The sequence below is a fragment of the Chiloscyllium punctatum genome, chromosome 11 (genome assembly GCF_047496795.1).
Source record: "Chiloscyllium punctatum isolate Juve2018m chromosome 11, sChiPun1.3, whole genome shotgun sequence".
Classification (NCBI taxonomy): Eukaryota; Metazoa; Chordata; class Chondrichthyes; order Orectolobiformes; family Hemiscylliidae; genus Chiloscyllium; species Chiloscyllium punctatum.
In genome coordinates this window covers 20,165,133-20,191,416 of record NC_092749.1, presented here as the reverse complement: position 1 = coordinate 20,191,416, position 26,284 = coordinate 20,165,133, and the positions used below count along the sequence as shown (strand labels likewise).

Here is a 26,284-nt window from a genome sequence, read left to right as displayed (position 1 = left end):
TCTTGCTGAGATATTTGTATCATCGATAGTCACAGGTGAGGTGCCGGAAGACTGGAGGTTGACAAACGTGGTGCCACTGTTTAAGAAAGGCAGTAAGGACAAGCCAGGGAACTATAGACCAGTGAGCCTGACCTCGGTGGTGGGCAAGTTGTTGGAGGGAATCCTGAGGGACAGGATGTACATGTATTTGGAAAGGCAAGGACTGATTAGGGATAGTCAACATGGATTTGTGCGTGGGAAATCATGTCTCACAAACTTGATTGAGTTTTTTGAAGAAGTAACAAAGAAGATTGATGAGGACAGAGCAGTAAATGTGGTCTATATGGATTCAGTAAGGCATTCAACAAGGTTCCCCATGGGAGACTGATTAGCAAGGTTAGATCTCATGGAATACAGGGAGAACTAGCCATTTGGATACAGAACTGGCTGAAAGGTAGGAGAAAGAGGATGCTGGTGGAGGGTTGCTTTTCAGACTGGAGGCCTGTGACCAGTGGAGTGCCACAAGGATCGGTGCTGTGCCCTCTACTTTTTGTCATTTATATAAATGATTTGGATGCGAGCATAAGAGGTACAGTTAGTAAGTTTGCAGATGACACCAGAATTGGATGTATAGTGGACAACGAAGAGGGTTACCTCAGATTACAACAGGATCTTGACCAGATGGGCCAATGGGCTGAGAAGTGGCAGATGGAATTTAATTCAGATAAATGCGAGGTGCTGCATTTTGGGAAAGCAAATCTTAGCAGGACTTATACACTTAATGGTAAGGTCCTAGAGAGTGTTACTGAACAAAGAGACCTTGGAGTGCAGGTTCATAGCTCTTTGAAAGTGGAGTCGCAGGTAGATAGGATAGTGAAGAAGGCGTTTAGTATGCTTTCCTTTATTGATCAGAGGATTGAGTACAGGAGTTGGAAGGTCATGTTGCGGCTGTACAGGACATTGGTTAGGTCACTTATGGAATATTGCGTGCAATTCTGGTCTCCTTCCTATCGGAAAGATGTTGTGAAACTTGAAAGGATTCAGAAAAGATTTACAAGGATGTTGCCAGGGTTGGAGGATCTGAGCTACAGGGAGAGGCTGAACTGTTTTCCCTGGTGCGTCGGAGGCTGAGGGGTGACCTTATCGAGGTTTGCAAAATTATGAGGGACATGGATAGGATAAAGAGACAAAGTCTTTTCCCTGTGGTCGGGGAGTCCAGAACTAGAGGGCATAGGTATAGGGTGAGAGGGGAAAGATATAAAAGAGACCTAAGGGGCAACTTTTTCATGCAGAGGGTGGTATGTGTATGGAATGAGCTGCCAGAGGAAGGGGTGGAGGCTAGTACAATTGCAACATTTAAGAGGCATTTGGATGGGTATATGAATAGGAAGGGTTTGGAGGGATATGGGCCGGGCGCTGGCAGGTGGGACTAGATTGGGTTGGGATATCTGGTCGGCATGGATGGGTTGGACCAAAGGGTCTGTTACCATGCTGTACATCTCTATGACTACGGCTATGCTATTTCTTCCAACTATTCTGCATTTTCGCCCCTGTCTGGCTGAAGACCTTTCTCTTGTATTGTTTTTTTTCTTTGATTTCTCTGGCCAAAGGCATTTTGAGCCCACAGTGCTCAACAACTGACCAAAGTGACAAGTCCTGAATCTGCCCCTGCTGGAAGAGAGTTCAAACCCCATATCGACAGTACCAATTTGATCCACACTAACTAACAGGCCCCCTGGCAGTCGAATCTGCTGAAACAACATGCAGTTACACAAGTGTGATGTATTCTGGATCAATACAGAGTACTGGTAGGGGCTCCAACTTTTTTTCCCCTCATGTGGCTGACCAGGATTCTCTCCCAATCTTAGCACCTGCCATTAGTATGTGTTGGAAAGATTTACAAGCTGATACTGAGCCTAGTTGGCTGCATTATGAGCACACATTCCTTGACTATCAACTACAGAGAGTTGTAAACACATCCTAGTCCACCACACAAGCCAACCTCCCATCCACTGACTCCATCTATACTCCCCACTGCCTCAGAAAGGCAGCCAACATCATCAAAGACCCCTCCTGACCGATTATCATCTCTTCCAACCTCTTCCTTTGGGCAGGAGATACAAACGCTTAAACAGATTCCAGATCAGCTTCTTCCATGTTAATAGACTTCTGAAATTTAATGTTGACCTCTACAGCTGTAACATTGTATTCCTTGCTCTGTTCTATTACCCTAATGCACTTTCTATAGTGTGATGTTGGCAAATGGGACTACATTAATTTAGAATATCTGGTCTGCATGGACAAGTTGGACTGAAGGGTCTGTCTCTGGGCTGTGTATCTCTATGACTCCGTGGCTCTATAACTGCCTGTGCTGAGCTTTGACGGTGGTTTTGCAACAAAGTTTACTAAATTTCTACAATATTGACAGTGAGTGCAAAGGAAAATATCAAATGACATGAATTCCCAGTGCATCCTGTTTTCTTGTCAATTAAAGTGCCTCTTACAATGATGTTGATTGCCGTGCGACTCTGCTGGGCTGGAGACCAGCCTGGAGGGGGTTACAGTCCGGCCTATGGGTGCGGTTAAGGGAGGCTGATAAAAGGAGTCCTTAGGCCTCTGCCTTAGGCCCAGTGGCCTGTTATAGAGCTTCAAGCATGTTATCACATATCAGTAGATCTGCTTCCTGTTTCGACTCGGTTTTACACGTGACACAATTGGACTAAGCCTCTTGGCAAAATGGCAGCAGCTGCTGGTATTGCTTTATATCCCTAATGAGCAACACAACCGCGAAGTAAAGCCTGGGTGAAATGTAGCCTTCCCCACAAACCCCCACCTCCCTCCCTTATCATACTCGGGGAAACATCAGTTGCATTGAAGCGAGACCCTTTGTCACACAGTGGAGAAAGGCTCATTAATGATTCTGAAGAAACATACCTTATTTAGCCATGTTAAATGATGGTTTGTGTCAGTGATATGTGTTAAAACACAGATGAGTTGGATTGAGGCTTGTGATGAATGTTGTTATTATAACAGCTGGTTTTGTATCCTGATGTATGATTACAATTAAGTATCTCTTCCAATAAAGTTACACTGCACTTTGTTCCTTGTGCTGCTAAAGTGGTTTGTGCACTGTTATTACATTTATCCTCTCCCGACCACTGGATAAGACCACAGAGATTGTGTGCCTGTGGGTGGTCCTGCAGCCAGTTAACAGAGAGCCCTTTGGAACATGGCAGGGAGAGGTCCTGTTTAATTCGGATCACGGATCACCTCGTGGAATAAACTATTGGACTTTGTTTTAGATTTTCCGTTCTTGAAACAAAACGGTAATTTTTTTAAAAAAGTGCAATAATTGTACGAAGAATTTGATAAGCCAGCCTTAGCACCAGTTAATTAGATCGTGGGTTAGCTTACTCTGAGCTAAATTAATTGTAAAACCCCTTTATCTGAGTAATTCATTTACATGAAAGGATTAGGCTCAAGGAATATGCTTGTTGTAAGATGAGATCGACACTCTTATGAGTGAACAGTAAGAGGCTTTATTGAACAGAACTATATACAGAGAGGACTTCATACCTGGAGCCAGACAGACTCATGTGATTGGACGAAAAGGTGACATCTCCTTCTGTACATGCTTAATAACTGCACCGTAGTAAAGGTATAATTCTTTTTACAAATCTTAGGCCCCAAACATTTGTTCAGAGACAATGGACTGAGTTTTACATCCTCCCAGCCATCCCTGGCTGACATGTTTGATGGTGCATCTTAAGGAGGGGGTGGGGGTATGGTGAGTTATGGATCAGGAAATTCACCAATTTGTCCTCTCTTCACCAGACACCCTGCTCATTCCAGGTATCAACTGCCTCCAATGCATTCACATCATTCCTGGGATGTGGCTGTCGTGGGCTAAGACATTGTCCATTCCCAAATTGTTGTTGAGAAGGTGATGGTGAGCCACCTTCCCGAGTCAGTGCAGTCCACTTGGCGTAGGTACAGGCACAGTGCTGTGGGTGGAGGGAGTGAATGTATGAGATGGAGAAGAGAGTGAATGATATCTCTGTGAATGAACAACGCATTGTACTTTGAGGAGAGACAAAAACAAGGCTGGGATCTGAAAGGCACTGCCTGAGTGGGTAGTAGAAGCAACACCACAGCATGTTTCCAACTGAGTACTTGAATACTTCAGGGGTAAAACTTGCAAGTCGATTGTGAAGAACAGAAGGAGTGAGAAAAATGGACATACTTTCAAAAGTATCAGTGTGCACACAATGGGTTGAATGGCCTCCTACTGTGTTGTCCCTTCTATGTCTGAATTATTTTGTTTTACTGATTCATCGATATAGCCACCACAAGGTCCCGTTGACTTTCACTGTTGAACATATCCCTGTTTTGCCCGAGTCAGTTTTCTTCGGCTCTGGCAGCAAGAGGATTGCCTTTGTTGACGGCTTAAACACTCTGAGCAAGGCCGCTGGACTTTGGATCACTGCTCCAGTAACGTGCACCACTGCCCCCTTCAGTACACTGCCCAGACACTGAGTACTACAATTCATTACACCCCACTCACCCACATGCAACTATTTTTGTCACCCCAGGACTAGCACAAGCACAAGGCAAACCAGACAGCAGCCAGATTAGTAATATTTCAGTGTGTGAGGAACTGAATTAATGGGGTGCATTCTTTGAAAGTGGGGTTGCAGGGAGACAGGATAGTGAAGAAGGCATTTGTTACGCTTACCTTTATTGGTCAGAGTATTGAGTACAGGAGTTGGGAGGTCATGTTGCAGCTGTACAGGACATTGGTTAGGCCACTGTTGGAATATTGTGTTCAATTCTAGTCAATAGGAAAGGTGTTGTTAAACTTGAAAGGGTTCAAGAAAGATTTACAAGAATATTGCAAGGGTTGAAGGGTTTGAGCTACAGGGATAGGCTGAATAGACTGGGGCTATTTTCCCTGGAGCGTAGAAGGCTGAGGGGTGATTTTATAGAGGTTTATAAAATCATGAGGGGCATGGATAGAGTGAACAGCCAAGGTCTTTTTCCAAGTGTAGGGGAGTCCACAGATAGAGGGCATAGGTTTAAGGTGAGGGCATAGGTTTTAAGATTTAAAAGGCACCTTTTTGTGCAGAGGGTGGTGCGTGTATAGAATGAGCTGCCAGAGGAAATGGTGGAGACTGGCAAAATTACAACATTTAAGAGACACCTGGGTGGCTATATGAATAGGAAGGGTTTGGAGGGATATGGGCCAAGTGCTGGCAAATGGGACCAGATTGATTTAGGATATCTAGTTGGCATGGACAAGGTGGTCTGTTCCCGTAACGTACATCTCTAACACTCTAACTAGTCATGATGCCACACAAGGAAAAGAACAGGATGCAGCAGAGTGGAATTGAAAGGTCACGCTCCACATACACTGTCACACATCTACATTTATGTCATGGTGAATCCCAAAAGTTTACACTGCATCTCTCATTCTGTCTACGTGACAGCGTTCACAAATCTGCATGACTGTTCCAAAACTGCCAACAGGTAAACAACATCAAACAACGTAATTTTAATCCAGCCCACTTTATCGTAATGATACTTGATTGTGAAAATTGCACCTAAAGTCATCCACACCATCTCTCCGTGGCAATATTCTACTCAAAAATGTAGACCACTGAGGAGTACAATCAGTATCGTCACATTCTCCTTTTTCATGTAAAATAAATCTGTAATTATAAAGTGCAGAATGTTCATTACTCAAGCACTATATTCATTTTCCAAAGTTAATCGTGGAGGGAGCGAGAGCAGTGGAAGGTTCAAATAGGGCTCTATTTCATTCACCCTGGTCACCCAATTTGCACAACAAATCCTTATAGGAAGACAGTCAGCGAAGCTGCCTCAATTCACAGGCCTGGCTGTGGGTAATAGATTCATGTTAACAGTGGATAAATATGTGTGAATTAAGCCCCTGTGTTGGGGGACTCTGCACAGTTAACAAGTACAGGATCCCCACATGAACGCCTGTTGTCTGACCAAGTGTCTGGCATTCTTCACGGAAGTTTCTGGTAATAAGAGGCTTTCCTTCTTGTTCCCACAGGTGACGTGCAACTGTTTCACCATCAGCGATGGGGAGATGCAAGAGATCGGTGTTGGCCTCTATCCCAGGTACTTTAACTGAAGTCTGAGCAGCTCATCTTGTACAGGCTTTGGATGCTTGGTTTCAGTGTTGTCTTGCTTCTCTGAAAATAATCACGATCGTTCCCTCTGACTGGTGGCTTCACAAATTCCAATGTGCTGTTTATCCAGAGCGTGCACACACCTTCCTCTGCTTTCCACTCCCCTCCCCGGGATGCTACATAAATGCAGGTGGTTGTTAGGTTGACATGCTTCTGCTGCGGATCGGTCACCTTGGGTCATTGATTCAATCAATGGCTGTAGAAGATCGTTCAGCCCATCATACCTGTAATAGAGCTATTCAGTCAGTCTTATTGTCCTGAATTGGGCATCCCGTGTAAATTAGATTTTGAAATTTCGGAAACTTTGTCAAAACTCTGGTCAGATTTAAACCTATCCCCTCTCACTGCTCACAGTCAAGGTTGACTCAACATTGTAAATGTAGTCTCTAGAAAGTGTGTTGTCAAGAAAGTGTTTTTAAGCAAACAAAAACTAAATTAAGTGCATTCTTTCAGGATTTCTGGCATTTCTCCTTGTGTTTTACCATTTAGAGCTCCATTTGCAGACTTTAGTGTCTCACGTTCAAATGATTTCTATAAATGGAAAACAAAAGAAGAGCGTAGATCCCTGGGGAAAGCACAACCACTAACATCCCGCCAGCATCTGTTTGTATCCAGCCTTTGCTTCATGCCTTTTTCCTAAACCTTTAATGTCAAGGCCCACAAGTAGTTGCTGGTTAAAGATTCCCCCAGTCTGCATCTCCGTCTCACAGTGCTTTCCCCCCCCCTGGTGTATTGGGATATCCTTACAGACCCTACCTTACAACGCCTGCAATCTCCAGTCCCTTTCCCACAGGATCTTTACCCCACCTCCCCCGACATTGACCTGGTTCTGACGTTTCCTCAGAATCTGCTCCACAAGGCCCACTTGCAGGGGCCCTTCAGGAGTACAATCTGACCTTACAATGGAGGTCGCACCTTCTCTATCTCTCCCCTCAGCTGAGGCATGGTGATTCTCAGGTTAAAGCACCACCATCATCTGCCTCACTGATGAGGGAGCAGCTGCACTGTCCACTGGGACTGTACCTTACCTTTACAATGCCTCCATTTTGTGATGTGCCCTCCTTCCCTCCATTCACCTCAACAGCACTCACTGTGAGCCTGCTGCATGTTCCTGCAATTTGGCTCCTCTGATTGGTGGTCCATCCCACCACCCCTTCCCCTCTCTTCTTGTACCTGCCCCCCCCCCCCCCCCATCTCCCTCTTGTCCCCACCTCCATCTTCCCCTACCTCCCCCTCCACCCTTCCCCACAACCCTCTTCCCCACCTCCCACTCCCCCACCTCCTTCTCGCCACCTACTCTCCCACCTCCCTCTTGCCAACACCCACCTTCTCCCCACCTCCTTCATGCTTCCAATCCCCTTCCCCTTCTCTACCCCCCCCCACCTGCTCCCCCACTTTCCCACCTCCCTTTTCCCATCCCCCATCTTCCTTTCCACCTACTTGCTCCCTCTTCCCCATGCCCCCTCTCCCCCTACCCCCAGCAAACACCCCACCGCAAACCGCTCCCCCCCAAACCTACAGCGTCCAAGCACCCCAACCCCACCCCCTCCCCAATCCTCATGCTGCCTGGGTGATGCTTCCAGAGGCAGCTTCTAAAATTGACCTTCTCCGGGAAGATGGTGCCCCACCACACGCGCTCCTCCAGTTGGGCACCTCAGAAATCAGCCTCATGTCAGGGCCATGACCTAAACAGAGGTTCTCCCATATGTGTCTGACACACAAAGAGCTGGTTCTATCTCTCAGGGCGAAGCTTGAAGGTGGGTGGGTGTGAGGTTTACAAGTCTGAGATGCAAATAGCCTTAAACGCTGTTTGTCAGAAACCCACGACAGTGTATGGAAGTCACAAACACAGAAGAATTAGGAACAGGAGGAAACTGTTTGGCCCCTTGAATCGACTGCACCTGTCCATGAGACCATGGATGATGTGACTCTGGCCTTAACTCCACTTTCCTAGCCATCCTGGTATATTCTGTCACACCCTATCAGTCCAGATGACTCCACCTCCCACTATTCTGAGAAATAGAGTTCCAGAGATTCTTGATCATCCGAGAGAGAGAAAAAATCTGCTTTCCATTTAAAAGGGAGACCCTTTATGTCTAATCTGTGTTCGAAGGGTTCAATTCCTGGCTTCTCAACCTCACTGTTTGTGTGAGGCGTGGTGACTCTCAGGTTAAACTCACCACTGGTTAGCTCTCTCTAATGAACGATCCCCCTGGTCCTCTGGGGTTAAGGAGACCTTCACTTCACTATGTCTGCTCGTCCTGTGGCTGGGACTTAATAGCTGCATCGGCACAGTCAAGGAAAACAAATCGCAACACATCTCAAGATACAGGAAGAAATACTAATGAGGGAAAAGTGGGATCATTTATAAATGTGAGAATAGAACATTTGGAATAGTGTGTACAGCTCTGGTCACCTTGCAATGGGAAGGATATTATTAAATTGGAGAGGGTGCAGAAAAGATTTACAAGGATGTTCCCAGGATTGAACAGTTTGATTATAAGCAGAGGTTCGATAGGCACGGGAATCTTTTCACTGGTGCATAGGAGGTTGAGGGGTCATCTTATAAAATCACGAGTCGCGTAAATATGGTGAATAGCCAAGGTCTTCTTTCCAAGGTAGGGGAGTTCAAAACTGGAGGGCATAATATTAAGGTGAGAGGAGTAAGACTTAAAAGGGACCTGAGGGGCAACTGTTTCATAGAGAAAAAGTACGTATGTGGAATGAACTGCCAGAGGAAGTGGTAGATGCAGGTACAGTTACAACATTTAAAATATATTTGGATAGGTACATGACTCGGAAAGGTTTAGAGGGATATGGGCCAAGCATCGGCAAGTGGAACTTGTATAGTACTTGGGCAGCTTGGATTGGTTGGACCAAAGGGTCCATTTCCATGCTGTATGACTCTATGGCTTTATATCTGTGTAGCAAATACGCCCAGCAAATTGTCCTAAAAGCTTTATTTCTGCGAGAGTGAGAGAGAGAGAGAGAGAGAGAGGGAGAGGAGTGTGTTTTGTTTCTACAGTAGACTGAGCTGGTTAATTGGAGTCGCGAGTGTGGTACTGGAAAAGCACAGCAGGTCAGGCAGCATCCGAGGAGCAGGAGAATTGACAAAGGGCTCATGCCTGAAACGTAAATTCTCCATTTGGTTCGGGGAGGCTGGGGTGTGCGCCAAGTCTTGGAAGGAGCGTATCAGCAAAGTGAGGCAGAAACTGGGCAGATGGAAACTATGGTCGCTCTCCATCACGGGAAAAACCTGGTCATCAAGTGTGAGGCACTGTCATTGCTGTTATACGTGGCACAGGTCTGGCCTATTCCCAGAACCTGTGCCGCTGCAGTCACCCAGGCCATCTTCCAATCTAAAAGGAGATCAAAGATGGACCGGGACCGAAGGGACTCGCTGTACAAAGATCTGGGCAACGGGGGAAAAAATACACCCAATGCCACCCTCACCTTGATGGCCACCTTTGTGTGTAGCTGCATCAAGCTGTGTGTGGATCCCCGGTACGCAAACACCAAGTATCACTACGTACTGAGGTCTACCTGTCCCCGGTGTTGCGAAGGATGGGCCTGGCCTCGCTGCCGCGGAATGCTCCGAGTAGTTGGACCGATCCATATCACCTGTCCTTCGTGGAGAGGTTTATGAAGAAAAACACCTTTGACCACAAGTCCATCAGGAAGTGGTCAGCACGTAGTGACCTTGAGACCCTTCGGGAAAAGGAGAGGGCGGATCCTGTCGAGCGGTTCCCTGAGCAGACTGTCAAAGCCATTTGGCAGAATGCCTCATCGCCAGAACTTTCCAACAAGCACCAAGACGTGGCTTGGCTGCTGGTGAGAAGGGCTCTGCCTGTGAGATCCTTCATGCACGCCCAGACTCTCAGCTGCACCGCACGCTGCCCTCGAAGCGGCTGCGGGGGGGACGAGACTGTCACACACCTCCTTCTGGAATGTGCCTATGCAGAGGAAGTCTGGAGAGGAATGCAGTGGTGCTTGTCGAGGTTCGTCCCGAGCAGCGCCGTGACGCGGGACTCCATGCTCTACGGCCTGTTCCCCGGGACGCACACCGAGACAAACATCAACTGTGCCTGGAGGATCATCAACTCGGTGAAGGACGCTCTCTGGGCGGTCCGAAACTTGTTGATCTTCCAGCTGAAGGAGTTGACCCTGACTGAGTGTTGCAGACTGGCACATTCCAAGGTCCAGGACTACGTGTTGAGGGATGCGCTGAAGCTTGGGGCAGCTGCCGCCAAGGCGCAGTGGGGAAAGACTACCGTGTAACGTCTGCCTGCCTCAGAAGAACAGGGGGCCCACGCAGTCATTTGGGCTCTGCTGACGCCTCAGCTAAATATATGGATGTATGATTGATAAATGTACAGACCTGTATATACAAATGATAATTTCTGATCTCTGTATGTAAATGTTTACGTATGTATGGCATGACCGACTGTATAGACCATCAAATTATTTTATGAATAAAGTATATTTTTTGGAAAAAGAATTCTCCTGCTCCTCGGATGCTGCCTGACCAGCTGTGCTTTTCCAGCACCACACTCTCAACTCTGATCTCCGGCATCTGCAGTCCTCGTTCTCTTCTGGTTAAATAGAGACCAGGTTAAGAAAGCAGGTTGGGCAGGAGTCCAGGGAAGGTGAGAGACTGTCTCTGTGAGGTGTAACATGACCTAGCTGAGTAATACGTGCCAAGTGCAACTGTGGGCAAACAGATTGGACTACCTGGACAGAGCTGTGGCTGGGAGCCCTCACCCAGTGCTGAAACTGGCCGAGGGCAGCAGGTTTCTCGAGAGCTTGCAAACTGAGAAAAGAATATTGGCAACAAGAGGCACTATTGTAAGGAGCATGAATGTATTGGACCTGAAAGATGGTTTCTTGGCAGGGTTAAGAAATGGTCGCTGGCTTGCTTCACCTTTTGACTGGATATTGGGGGTCCTGTGGGGTGAGGCGGGTGGGGGGAGGTCAGGGAATTTGGCCACTCCTAGGGACTGCAGTGATCTGGCAGCAAGTGGGTAGTGCGTGGTGAATGGGGCTGAATGTTCCCACCAAGGACTGGATGCTCACTCACAAATAGTCCGTCTGTTCAATACATCAGACTGGAGTATTGAGCCCAAAGAGATTAGTCCACAACTTGGATTTTGTTTCTCTGTTAGTTCATAATGTTATAGAGTCATATTCATAGAGTATACAGCACAGAAGCAAACACATCCATGCTAACAGATATCCCAATCTGACCTCGTCTCATTTGCCAATTTTTGGCCCATATCCCTCTAAATCCTTTCCATTCACGCAGCCCTCCAGATGCCCTTTAATTGTATTTGCACAAGCATCTGCCAATTCCAGATGTTGTCTCTTGTTTTTGCATTGTTCCGCATTTCCCAAGCCACCTCGGGATCCCACAGTTCAAAAGGGAAGGCCTATAAGTTCTCAGACCTCTATTCTTGCCCCTGAGGCCTGGGGATGTGCTCTGTAAATTGATACCACGTCCTGACATGGTCTTCCCCTGACCCCGACAGGTCAGCCTCCATTTTCTCTCTTCTTTGGTGCAGCTCGGGGTGAGATTTTGAGGAAATGAATCGCACTGTGTCTGGCCCACAGGGTGAGTTAGGGACAGCAGAGCGTCTGTTTTGCTGCCTGAGCTGCAGCTGCATGTGGTGCTTATCCCCATTAGATACCTGCCAAGAGGCCTATTCAATGGTGCAACTTCGGCCCCCTAGTCCATCACTGAGGCTAGGATGATTCACACTCTGCAAGATGTTGCTCTAATGGAGTGAAACTCACAAACTGACCAACTTCATATATGCACAGAGCCCAGTTTGAAGAATCACAGAACTGTGACATCACAGGCAGAGACCATTCAGCTCCTCGTGACTACACTGGCTCCTTGTGATAGCCATTCGCTTAGTCCCAGTCCCGCACCTTCTCTCCAATCTTTCCTTTCAGGTAATAATCCAAGTCTTTCTTGAAGGTTTCAATTGAAACTGCCTCCACCCCGTCTGAGGCAGTGCATTCCAAACCTAAAACACTCACTGCCAAGAAACGTTCCTCCTTCCTCTGGTAGATAGTCTGGCAAATTGCCTATTCAGTTGCCGTGTTCCCGTTACAGCCTCCATGTTCCAGTTACAGCCCCTATGTTCTAGTTACAGCCGCCTTGTTGTGGTTACAGCCACCATGTTCTGGTTACAGCCCCCATGTTCCAATTACAGCCACCATGTTCTTAATAAAGCCTCCATGTTCCAGTTACAGCCGCCATGTTCCGGTAACAGCCTCCATTTTCTGGTTACAGCCGCCATGTTCAGGTTACAGCCGCCATGTTCCAGTTACAGCTGCCATGTTCTTAATAAAGCCTCCATGTTCCAGTTACAGCTGCCATGTTCTTAATAAAGCCTCCATGTTCCAGTTACAGCCGCCATGTTCCGGTTACAGCCTCCATTTTCTGGTTACAGCCGCCATGTTCAGGTTACAGCCGCCATGTTCCAGTTACAGCCGCCATGTTCCGGTTACACCCCTCATGTTCCAGTCACAGCCACCATGTTCTTAATACAGCCCTCATGTTCTTAACAAAGCCGCCATGTTTCAATTACAGCCACCATGTTCTTAATACAGCCCTCATGTTCCAGTCACAGCCACCATGTTCTTAATACAGCCCCCATGTTCCAGTTACAGCCGTCATGTTCTTAATAAAGCCTCCATTTTCCAGTTACAGCTGCCATGTTCTTAATAAAGCCGCCATGTTCCAGTTACAGCCGCCATATTCCAGTTACAGCCACCATGTTCTGGTTACAGCCCTCATGTTCCAGTTACAGCTGCCATGTTCCAGTTACAGCCCCCATGTTCCAGTTACAGCCGCCATGTTCTTAATAAAGCCTCCATATTCCAGTTACAGCTGCCATATTCTTAATAAAGCCGCCATGTTCCAGTTACAGCCTCCATGTTCCAGTTACAGCCACCATGTTCCAGTTACACCCCTCATGTTCCAGTCACAGCTGCCATGTTCCTAATACAGCCCCCATTTCTTAATAAAGCCTCCATGTTCCAGTTACAGCTGCCATGTTCCAGTTACAGCTGCCATGTTCTAGTTATAGCCACCATGTTCCGGTTACAGCCCTCATGTTCCAGTCACAGCTGCCATGTTCTTAATACAGCCCCTATGTTTCAGTTACAGCCGCCATGTTCTTAATAAAGCTGCCATGTTCCAGTTACATCCGCCATGTTCCAGTTACAGCCACCATGTTCCGGTTACAGCCCTCATGTTCCAGTCACAGCCGCCATGTTCCAGTTACAGCCGCCATGTTCCAGTTACAGCCGCCATGTTCTTAATAAAGCCTCCATGTTCCAGTTACAGCTGCCATGTTCTTAATACAGCCTCCATGTTCCAGTTACAACCTCCATGTTGTGGTTACAGACCCATGTTCTGGTTACAGCGCCCAAGTTCCAGTTATAGGTGCTATGTTCTGGTTACAGCCGCCACGTTCTGGTTACAACCCCTAAGTTCCAGGTACGGGTGCCATGTTCTGGTTACAGCCCCCATGTTCCAGTTACAGCCCCATGTTCCAGTTATAGTCACCAAGATCTGGTTGCAGCCCCACATTCTGGTTACAACTCCTATGTACCAGATATGGGTGCTATGTTCTGGTTACAGCCCCATTTTCTAGTTACGATCGCCACGTTCTGGTTACAACACTCATGTCCTGGTTACAGTCCCCATATTCCAGTTATAGGCACCATGTTCTCATTGCAGCCCCCGTGTTATGGTTACGACTGTCTTGTTCCAGTTACAGCTGCCATGTTGCAAGAGCAATCTATAAGATATAGCAAATGTTCTGTGATTATTAGATCTTCAAACCAACCAATGAATGCACATAACCAGAGTTTTACAGTTGCAAGCTGAGAAATGAACCCTGCTGTTCTCTGAGGAACACGCTAGGTCTGTCAGGCCAGGAACCTGGATAGAAGATTGTCAAGCAGACCCATGTGTCATCAAGCAGTCATACAGGTTAACTATCAGCCACGTGGCAGGCAGTCAGAGTGGGGGAGCTGCCTGTTCATTCTTGGATCTGTCGCATCTCTGAGTCCCCATGTTCAAAGGCCCCAGATGCTGTCATCCTCCTCCAAAGGTCAACCACCCACAGGATTGACTCGAGGTCGGAGTATTAGTTACACAGTGGAGTTTAACCGACTCTTATCACTTTGTCCTGCTTCAGTTAGAGTCATAGAGTCACAGAGATGTACAAGCACGGAAACAAACCCTTCGGTCCAACCCGTCCATGCCGACCAGATATCCCAACCCAATCTAGTCCCATCTGCCAGCACTTGGCTCATATCCCTCCAAACCCTTCCTATTCATATACACATCCAGATGCCTTTTAAATATTGCAATTGTACCAGCCTCCACCACATCCTCTGGCAGCTCATTCCATACACGCTCCACCGTCTGCGTGCAAAAGTTGTCCCTTAGGTCCCTTTTATATCTTTCCCCTCTCACCCTAAACCTGTGCCCTCTAGTTCTGGACTCCCCACCCCCCACCCCCAACCCAAGGAAAATACTTTGTCTATTTACCCTATCCATGCACCTCATGATTTTATAAACCTCTATAAGGTCACCCCTCAGCCTCCAATGCTCCAGGGCAAACAGCCCCAGCCTGTTCAGCCTCTCCCTGTAGCTCAAATCCTCCAACCCTGCCAACATCCTTGTAAATCTTTTCTGAACCTTTTCAAGTTTCACAACATCTTTCCGATAGGAAGGAGACCAGAATTGCATGCCATATTCCAACAGTGGCCTAACTAACCAATGTCCTGTACAGCTGCAACATGACCTCCCAACTCCTGTACTCAATACTCTGATTAATAAAAGAAAGCAAACCAAATGCCTTCTTCACTATCCTATCTACCTGCGACTCCACTTTCAAAGAGCTATGAACCTGTACTCCAAGGTCTCTTTGTTCAGCAACCACTCCCTAGGACCTTACCATTAAGTGTATAAGTCCTGCTAAGATTTGCTTTCCCAAGATGCAGCACCTCGCATGAAGAATTAAACCCCATCTGCCACTTCTCAGCCCACTAGCCCGTCTGGTCAAGATCCTGTTGTAATCTGAGGTAACCTTCTTCGCTATCCACTACACCTCCAATTTTGGTGTCATCTGCAAACTTACTAACTATACCTCTTATGTTCGCATCCAAATCATTTATATAAATAACAAAAAGTAGTGGACCCAGCACCGATCGTTGTGGCACTCCACTGGTCACAGGTCTCCAGTCTGAAAAACAACCCTCCACCACCACCCTCTGTCTTCTACCTTTGAGCCAGTTCTGTATCCAAATGGCTAGTTCTCCCTGTATTCCATGAGATCTAACCTTGCTCATCATTCTCCCATGGGGAACCTTGTCGAACGCCTTACTGAAGTCCATATAGATCACATCTACCGCTCTGCCCTCATTAATCCTCTTTGTTACTTCCTCAAAAAACTCAATCAAGTTTGTGAGACATGATCTCTCACACACAAAGCCATGTTGACTACCCCTAGTCAGTTCTTGCCTTTCCAAATACATTCACATCCAGTCCTACTCGGGCAGTTAACCTGAAGAGTGGGTGAGTACTACCAGCTCCAATGATTGGTCAGTACCATCCTTGAAGCAAATGTCCCCCCCTCCATCGTATGCCACACTGTGAATTATCACAGACCTCTGTCAGGTTTCAGGCACGCTATCCAACTGCTCCCAATGAAATCTGTGCAATGAAAGTTTTGCTCATGATCAAATAAATAAACCCCCCCATTGAAATAACTAGAACTGCAATGTCCCAAAGCACTTCCCAGCCAGCGGTGCACTCGGTGAGGAATGAGAGATACTAAACATGACGACTGAAGGCCTCTCTTGGATAAGACATTAAACCCAGAACCCGGCCTTGATTTCTTGGAGAAGTGGTAAGAGAACACCACGATGCTGTTCCAAAGAGTCGGGGAGTCCTCTCCAGTGTCCCAGCCAATATTTATCTCAAATCGACGTTAGGAAAGGACAGATGGTCTGGACATTATCACATTGGAGTTTAACCAATAAACCTAACTCTAATTCTAATCTTGCTGGTTTTTTTTGAGACACAGTGAGAGACACAAGGTGTACGAATCTTTATTCGATTTCCACCACCAGGAAGATAGGAAAACACCTGAGTGACCAGTAATAAGCAGTGCCCTTCACAAAAGGGCACTGCTGTGTGATCAACTCCTGTTTATCTTTTTTTTGTGCCCTTAATCCCTGTGTATTTCTTTCCCCAGTTTATTTATTTATTTATTTTTGCTGTGTGATCTCTAATCTTGCTGTTAATGGGAGCTTGCTGTGCACCGGTTGGCTGCTGCATTTCCTGCGACAGTAACTCCATTTCAGAAGTACTTTGTAAGCCTGAACGGACTTTGGGGCTTGCTGAGACTATGAAAGGAACCTTACAATAGACCACTTCCTTTTTATTTCACTAAAATCAGATAGTAAAATCTAATCAGCCGATCCTTGGTCGGAGGGTAATTGTCAGCGAAGGTTCGAGCGAAGCTGTTGTTGGTCTGACCACACCATACCTGCAGTGTAGTCACACCAGTGGGGAAATGTATTGTGAAGGTATTTGTGTACCAGCACTGTGACAACCTCGAACTTCAGGCCACACACTGCACACATTAAGCTTATCGGGCTTCCCCAGTATGGGGTTTGCTGCAGCAGTCTGACACTGGAAAATGCCAGGTACAAATAACCACAGCCTGGGCTGGCACATACACGTCCTTATCACTGGGGCGTGTTGTTGTTGCTTAAGCCACAAACTCTCTCTCTCCCCCTAGTCCTTGAGGCACACGGCTGCACGCTGAAATCCTTTTGTTATCACAGCTATTATGTAAAGAAGGAGAGGGAATTTGTATTTACACAGCGCTCCTAATGAATTCAGCGGCGCTAAGCCTCAGTTAAATGGATTACATGGATTTTACTGTTTGGGCTTTAGATAATTAATGGCTGCTTTCAATTCTAATTGACAGAATATAAAATGCCGCTTGTAACCTATACTCGCGAGGGATGTGCCCCATATTTGGATGTGACTTGCCTGCAGATGCGGTGCTGGGAAGTGAGGGAGTTACTGAGATGAAGGAAGGCTCTGGCACTGAGCTGCCTAAATAACAAGACACAGCGTGGGGCACTTTCCTCCCATTTCACACTCACTGATACCTGGTACCCGCATTGAGGGCAGGTGTATAACCCGCTGCTGTTGTGTTGTACCCACATAACAACTTAAACTTATGTGCCCCCCCCCCCCCAACATAATGAAATTATCCAAATGGCTTCACAGGCGCCTTACTGAAGCAAAATCACATCTAGTCACTCAAGGAGATACTCGCTGAGCTGACTAAAAAAAAAAGTAGCCAAAAATGTAGGTTTTAAAGACTACCTTAATGGGAGACGGTTAAACATCACACCACACCAGGTTGTAGTCCATCAGGTTTATTTGGAAGCACTCGCTTTCGGAGCACTGGCCTCTTGTGCTTCCAAATAAACGTGTTAGACGATAACCTGGTGTGGTGTGATTTTTAATTTTGTGCACCCCAGTCCAACACCGGCATCTCCCAATTAATGGGAGAAGGTCAGGTAGAGGGACAGAGAGATGGAAGGAACTCACTACTGGTGGTGGACTGATTAAAATCAGGGATGTACAAGAGGTCAGAGTCAGAGGAGCACAGATATCTCCTCAGGGTGTGGGATAGAAGGAGATTATGGAGATCCGGCTGGTGGGGTGAAGGTGAGGCAATGCAGGGATTGAAAACCATGGATGTGAATTCGATAATCAAGATGTTGGTTGATTGGCGTTAAGCAGAGGCATGATAGGAAGATGAGACCCTCTGAAGAGAATGAGGACACAGAGGTTTGGATGACCCCCACTTTATTGAGATTAGAATCTGAAAGACCAACCACATGTCCATTGGAACAGACAAATCTGGAGGGTTTAAGTAGAAGGTGAGTTGAGTTAGGGTTAAAGTTAAAAATCACACTACACCAGGTTATAGTCCAATAGGTTTATTTGAAAGCACTAGCTTTCAGAGCATTGTTCCTTCATCAGGTAGACTAGCTCCGAAAGCCGGTGGCACAATGGTTAGCACTGCTGCCTCACAGCGCCAGAGACCCGGGTTCAATTCCCGCCTCAGGCAACTGACTGTGTGGAGTTTGCACATTCTCCCTGTGTCTGCGTGGGTTTCCTCCGGGTGCTGCGGTTCCCTCCCACAGTCCAAAAATGTGCAGGTCAGGTGAATTGGCCATGCTAAATTGCCCGTAGTGTTAGGTGAAGGGGTAAAATGTAGGGGAATGGGTCTGGGTGGGTTGCGCTTCTATGGGTCGGTGTTGGGCCGAAGGGCCTGTTTCCACATTGTAAGTAATCTAAACCTGTTAGACTATAGCCTGTGTGGTGTGATTGTTAACTTTATCCATCCCAGTCCAACTCTGGCACCTTCCACATCACGAGATTGGGTTGATATTGTTACAGTGGTGGAAATAATTGGTCATAGTATTGGAATGACTGTGAGGTTAGACACACATCTCAAGGTAAAATGTGACATGAAGCTTGCAAACAAACTGGTTTAATCTCACAACTGTGGCAGGACCCTCCAGTGCAGAAAGAAGCCATTTAGCCCATCGAGTCTGCACCAATCCTCAGAAGAGCATCCCACCCATACCCAGGCTCCCCTGCCTTATCCCTGTAACCCCACATTTAGCCAGTCCAATCCACCTAACCTGCACATCTTTGGACAGTAGGAGGAAACTGCAGCACCCAGAGGAGACCCACGTAGATACAGGCAGTACATGCAAACTCCACACAGACCATTGCCCGAAGCAGGAATTGAACCCAGATCCTTGGGACTCGCAGGCAGCAGTGCTAACTACTAAGCCACCATGCTGCCCAGTAGCTAGGGAACAGAGTTTAGATTAGGAACCAAAAACAGCTTCAACCTTCCCAACTTTTAACTGGAGGAAATTTCTGCTCATGTGCATAAGATATAGGATGGGGTCAAGGATAGGACCTTGGAAGTCACCAGAGGTAAGGGTGCAGGACCAAGGGAGAGAAGTCATTGCAAGTGCCCCTCTGATTAGATGGATATGAAGGAACCTTGCAAGGGCAGTCCCAGTCAGTTGGGTGACAGTGGAAAGCCACCGGAGGAGGATGCTTGATCATCTGTGTCGAAGAGGAGGGAACATGGGTTTAGTGAGGACAGGGTCTTGAACATTGGCAGTACATTTTGAGGACAAGATGAGATCAGAAAAACAGCTAGTGAATGTAGGAGAGGAATTGGAAAAAGATATACGTTCAGGGCTAGGGAATGATAGGCATTAGAGATGCTGGATGTAAGTTTGCTCACTGAGCTGTAAGGTTCATTTTCAGATGTTTTGTCACCATACCAGGTAACGTCTTCAGTGAGCCTCTGGTGAAGTACTGGTGTTATGTGCTTAGGTTTCCTTGAGTTGGTGATGTCATTTCCTGCTCTTTTCCTCAGAGGGCAGAAGATGGGTTCCAAATCGATGTGTTTGTTGATAGAGTTCCGGTTGGAATGCCACACATCCAGGAATTCTCGTGCATGTATCTGTTTGACTTGTCCAAGGAGGAGGTTTGGCCACACGGGCTACTGAAAGGGAGGGACAGTGCTGTCTATCTTAGTAACCGAGAAACCCATGAACTCCTCACACTTACTGCAGCAGGTGAGGGGGGAAGGAGAGCATATTAGGCTATATTAGGCCATTCCGAAGTTTTCCCAACAAAACACAGTTGGTGACCTCAATCTGGCAAACGCTTGCCCCCAGACACTTGCAAGTTAAAAGAAGGCTGCTTGTTCCATGGTGCAGTTAATGTATTTCTTGAGTAATGGGAGCAGCCAGGCTAATACCTGCTCAGTGAATCTCAGATACACGACAATGCTGGTCTCAGGGCTAAGAGAGTGGAACAACCTATCCAGAGCACCTCTTCATCCCTACACCCTTTAGAGGAAACATGTTTATGTAAAAAAAAAGGTTCATGCATTCCTATAGTGCCTTTCAATTCATTCCAAAGTGAGTGAAGTACTTTTGAAGTCAATTTTGTAGAAGACACCACAGCTAATTCAAACACAATAAGCTCCCAGAAGCTGCAAAGTGATAATACCTAGATCACCTATTTTCTTGTGATTTTGATTGAGCAATAAATATTTGGCCTGGGCACTGGTTAAACTACTCTCTGCTCCTCTTTGAGATAATGCCATGGAATCTTCCACTTCCACTGGGAAGTTTTCTGGATGTCAGACGTATCAGCTGTTAGAAGTGAGAGCCTGGGTCGAGGGTTTTGGTGCTGAAAAAGCACAGCAGGTCAGGCAGCATCCGAGGAGCAGGAGAGTCGACGTTTCAGGCAAAAGCCCTTCATCAGGAATGAGGCTTGTGAACCGAGGGGGTAGCGAAATAAATGGCGGGCGTGGGGGGTGTGTGGTGGGGCTGGGAGGAAGATACCTGAGAGTGCGATGGGTAGATAGAGGTGGGGGTAATGTTGATAGGTTGGAGAAGAGGGTGGAGTGGATAGGTGTGGAAGGAAGGTGAACAGGTAGGACCAGTCATGAGGGCAATGCCGAGTTGGAATTTTGGAACTGGGATAAGGTGGGCAGGGTAAAAAGGGCTTTTGCCCGAAACGTCGATTTTGCTGCTCGTTGGATGCTGCCTGAACTGCTGTGCTCTTCCAGCACCACTAATCCAGTATAAGGTGGGCAGGGGAATGAGGAAATTAGTGAAGTCCACGTTGATGCTGTGTGGTTGAAGGGTCCCAAGGTGGAAGATGAGGCGTTCTTCCTCCAGGCGTCTTGTGGTTAGGGTGTGGCGATGGAGGAGGCCCAGGACCTGCATGTCCTCGGCAGAGTAGGAGGGGGAGTTGAAGTGTTCGGCCATAGGCTGATGGGGTTGGATGGTGCGGGTGTCCTGGAGATATTGTCTCAAGCACTCTGCAAGTAGGTGTCCTGTCTCCCCAGCGTAGAGGAGATGCATCGGGAACAACGGATACAGTAAATGATGTGTGGAAGTGCAGGTAAAACTCTGATGGATGTGGAAGGCTCCTTTGGGGCCTTGGTTGGAGGTGAGGGGAAAGGTGTGGGTGCAGATTTTGCAATTCCTGCGGTGGCAGGGGAGGATGCAAGGACGAGAGGGTGGGTTGATGGGGGGGCGTGGACCTGACAAGGCAGTCGCGGAGGGAAGGGTCTTTACGGAAAGCGGATCGGGGTGGGGAGGGAAATATATCTGGTGGTAGGGTCTGTTTGTAAGTTGCCGAAATGGCAGAAGATGATGCAATGTATATGAAGGCTGGTGGGATGGAAGGTAAAGACTAGGGGGCATCGGTCCTTGTTGCAGTTGGAGGGGTGGGATTCAAGAGTGGAGGTGCAGGAAGTGGATAAGATGTGCTGAAGGGCATCACCGACCATATGGGAAGGGAAATTGCGGTCTTTGGAGAAGGAGGCCATCTGGTGTGTTCTGTGGTAGAACTGATCCTCCTGGGAGCAGATGCAGTGGCAGCAGAGGAATTCGGAATAAGGGAGAGTGTTTTTACAGGAGGCAAGTGGGAGTCGGTGAGTTTGTAGGAAATGTCGATGTTGAGTCTGTCACCGTTGATGGAGATGGAGAGGTCCAGGAAGGGGAGGGAGGTGTCTGAGATGATCCAAGTGAACTCAAGGTTGGGGTGGAATGTATTGGTGAAGTTGATGAACTGTTCAACCTCCTCGTGGGACCACCCGTATGGGTCCCAGGTATGCCTGTCTCTTTGTCGGCTATGCAGAACAGTCCATCTTCCAGAGTTACATCGGCACCACTCCCCACCTCTTCCTCCGCTACATTAATGACTGTATCGGTGCCACCTTGTGCTCCCGCGAGGAGGTTGAGCAGTTCATCAACTTCACCAACACATTCCACCCCAACCTTGAGTTCACCTGGACCCTCTCAGACACCTCCCGCCCCTTCCTGGACCTCTCCATCTCCATCAATGGTGACTAACTCAACAGTGACATCTTCTACAAACCCACCAACTCCCACAGCTACCTAGACTACACCTTCTCCCACCCTGCCTCCTGTAAAAATGTTATCTTTTATTCCCAATTCCTCCGTCTCCGCTGCATCTGCTCCCAGGAGGACCAGTTCCAACACAGAACACCCCAGATGGCCTCCTTCTTCAAAGACCACAATTTCCCCTCCCACGTGGTCAGTGATGCCCTTCAGCACATCTCATCCACGTCTCACACCTCCACTCTTGAATCCCATCCCTGCAACTGCAACAAGGACAGAACCCCTGGTCCTCACCTTCCACCCCACCAACCTCCATATATATCCTATCATCTTCCACCATTTCCACCACCTACAAATGGACTCCCACCACCAGGGAATTATTTCCCTCTCCACCCCTAACTGCTTTCCGTAAAGACCATTCCCTCCACGACTCTCTTGTCAGGTCTATGTCCCCCACATCTCTCGGCACCTTCCCCTGCCACCGCAGGAATTATAAAACCTTCGCCCACACCTCCCCCCCTCACCTCTATCCAAGGCCCCAAAGGAGCCTTCCACATCCACTAGAGTTTTACTTCACTCCAACGCATGTCATTTACTCTATCCATTGCTCCCGATGCTTCTCCTCTACGCTGGGGAGATAGGACACCTATGCAGAGCGCTTCAGAGAACATCTCTGGGACACCCACACCAACCAACCCCATCAGCCTGTGGCCAAACACTTCAACTCCCCCTCCCACTCTGCCGAGGGCATGCAGGTCCTGGGCCTTCTCCATCGCCATTCCCTAACCACCCGATACCTGGAGGAAACACTCATCTTCCACCTCGGGAACTTCGAACCACACGTTTCCTTCACCAGTTTCCTCATTTCCCTTCCCCCCACCTTATCCCAGCTCCAACCTTCCAACTTGGCACCGCCCTCATGACCTCTCCTACCTGTCCATCTTCTTTCCCACCTATTCACTCGACCCTCCTCTCCGACCTATCACCATTATTCCCACCTCCATCTACCTAACACACTCTCAGCTACCTTCCCCCAGGACCACCCCCTGTTCATCCTCCTCGTGGGACCACCCGTATGGGTCCCAGGTATGCCTGTCTCTTTGTCGGCTACGCAGAACAGTCCATCTTCCAGAGTTACATCGGCACCACTCCCCACCTCTTCCTCCGCTACATTGATGTCTGTATCGATGCCACCTTGTGCTCCCATGAGGAGGTTGAACAGTTCATCAACTTCACCAACACATTCCACCCCAACCTTGAGTTCACCTGGACCCTCTCAGACACCTCCCTCCCCTTCCTGGACCTCTCCATCTCCATCAATGGTGACTAACTCAACAGTGACATCTTCTACAAACCCACCAACTCCCACAGCTACCTAGACTACACCTTCTCCCAACCTGAGATCCCATTGATCTCAGCACCCATCGGCTCACAAGCCTCATTCCTGATGAAGGGCTCTACCCCGAAACGTCGATTCTCCCGCTCCTCGGATGCTGCCTGACCTGCTGTGCTTTTCCAGCCCCACACTCTCGACTCTGATCTCCAGCGTCTGCACTCCTCACGTTTTCCTCAGAAGTGAGAACCTGTCCCATTCCTCAGTACTGATGGTCTGCAAATTGATGAACACAGGAATCGACCAAGAGAAACAAAACTCTCAACAGATTGTGTGCTTGTTGTGACGGATTTACAAAAGTTTGAATTTGCACTTTTGGCTGAGTCCTGATGAGTTGATCGCTCAACACTGCATTGATTGTTTCTTCCAAAACCATCTGCCTGTGCCTCACTTTGCCAGCCTCGCGAACCATCCCTGCACTACTACAGTGAGAGATTTTAGTCAGCTTACCTCAAAACCCAACCATTAGCTTTGGAATGTGTTAAATGCTCTCTCGGACGAATATGCTGAGATGATTAAGTGCCAGTTGCAAACTCGGAATTTTGCACATTTCAGCATTGACCTGGAAAAGGGAAGTTCACTGATGATGTGAATAATAGAGGCATGAATGCAGAATTCAGGAAGATTGTGGTTTCTTGCAACATGACAAGTTATTCTAAATATTTTTGAGCGATTTTGTATGGTCTCCAGAGACAATCTGTCTGATAGGAATTCTGAAGTGCATATCGAGATTAGAACCAACTAATGCAAACATTTGTATCTTTACAGCATGTCCCTGCTGAACCACAGCTGTGACCCAAACTGTGTCATTGTCTTTGACAGAAAACAACTCCAGCTTCATGCAATTCGACAGATTCAAGCAGATGAAGAGGTAATTCCTTGTGAGGTGATAGCTGCAAATGAACATGTTGAGAGAACTCTGCTGCACTTGTGCTCCAAGTCCCATTCAGCCCTCTTTATGGCCCCACAATACCTCACCTGTGAAATCCCCTCCAACTGTCCAACTTCCCTGATCCCTGTACGCCTCCTCTCCTGGCCTCTTACTCTGCCTTTAATGGCTGTGCCAGTGATGACCTTTGGCGTTGAGAACAACAGCTTGCATTGCCCTGCTATAGGGAGGATATTATTAGATTGGAGAGGGTTCAGAAACGATTGAGTAGGATGTTGCTGGGACTGGAGGATTTGAGAGAGGCTGGAGTTTTTTTTCACTGGAGCACAGGAGGTTGAGGGGTGACCTTACAGAGGTGAGTAACAGTGAGGAGCTGTGTAGTAATCATCAGGCAATGAATAATAATAACCGAAACAGCACCAACAATGGCCAGAGCATATCAATGAAGAATCGCTCCTGTGTATTTTATTAAATAGCCGCACGCTCACTTTCTGGGAGTGAACATTCAATTTAAACAGGTGTCACAGGGTAATAATCCACACAAATGAAGGAAATCTAGCTCTGCATTTCCAGTACAGACTGGTTTTCACTAGCTCAGCCACAACAACATCTTCTATGTGTCATGTACCATTATTCAACCCAGATTTCGCACTTCCTTTGGAAATACAACCATCCTGGGTTTACAGTTTTTCCTTTATGTAGGTGCCCAGAGTAAGATTATAGAGAGTTTTTTTTTGTGTGTGTTATTTGTGTCACATGCTCATCCTTGTGTTTTTTAAAAATTCGGCTGTTATCTCTGTTGCCTACATTTCCGATCAAAGGTGACTAACGTGTGCCATAAACATCAAAGTTGCAACTGAATAAGCATCAGCAAGTCCTCGAGTACTGTGCCAAGTGAAACTCTCATCCTTTTAGGATGGCCTTTTTCCCAAGGTCAGGAATGGTCCCAAGTCTATGTGGGGGTTGGGGGGGGGGGGGGGGGGGGGGTGAGACAGTGGAAGCAATCTCCTTCCCTACACATGTCCCAGCTACGGTTCGAACTGTTTGGTTAGTTTGTTTTTGGGTAAGAAAGTGAAAACTCTGCGCTACTGTACTGGAGATTAAAGGCCTTTTCATTAACAATACTTTTTCATTAATATCTTCAGAGGTCTCTGTGAATTTGAACTCAAATGTGAACAGAGCCTCGATCATGTGACCCTAAATGGGCCCAATCACAACAGTGCACACAATCACGGTTAAATTCCACCAGGACCTCATGGGAGAGTGTGTCTCATGGAATCGTCATAGAATCATTCAGCATCAGAGGCTGTCATACTGTGCACTGTTTTTAAGTCAGGTCTTTGAAATTGCTATCCAGGTCTCTCTCTCCCTACTTTCTCCAGAGCCCTGATTACTTTTTGCCCTTTTCCAAGCATTGATCCACTCCCCTTTGGATAGTTCTTGTTGAATCTGCTCCCACTACCCTTTCAGGTCGTGTCTTCCTGATCATCACGGCACGCTTCGTTAAACAGACTCATGACCATTCGCACTGATTTGCCAAAAGTAATTGTTTCCATGTAAAGATCATTCACCAGACCCTGCAAGCCCCAAAAAAGTATGTCCACCATTAGCTGTGATTCTGGGATTGGAAGTCATTGACTAAATAATCTGCTAAGAGTTACAATGGAATCTGATGTCTGGTCATCAGCTGGGCTGTCTGTGTGACGTATTTGCGACAAGCTGCATACATAATTACACAGCACCTTGTTTTACATTGACAACTGAAACTTGTAGATA

General features: G+C 47.3%; 1 protein-coding gene across 12 annotated transcripts in view; it reads left to right on the top strand.

Annotated features, from left to right (window-relative positions):
• Positions 1-26,284, top strand: part of smyd3 (SET and MYND domain containing 3) — a 785,608-nt gene that overhangs the window by 634,833 nt on the left and 124,491 nt on the right. For all 12 annotated transcript variants that reach the window (XM_072580427.1, XM_072580432.1, XM_072580428.1 and 9 more), the window contains 2 exons: positions 6,059-6,126; positions 24,388-24,490. In XM_072580427.1, coding sequence (XP_072436528.1) covers positions 6,059-6,126; positions 24,388-24,490 — 171 coding nt within the window. The remainder of the gene's footprint in view (positions 1-6,058; positions 6,127-24,387; positions 24,491-26,284) is intronic.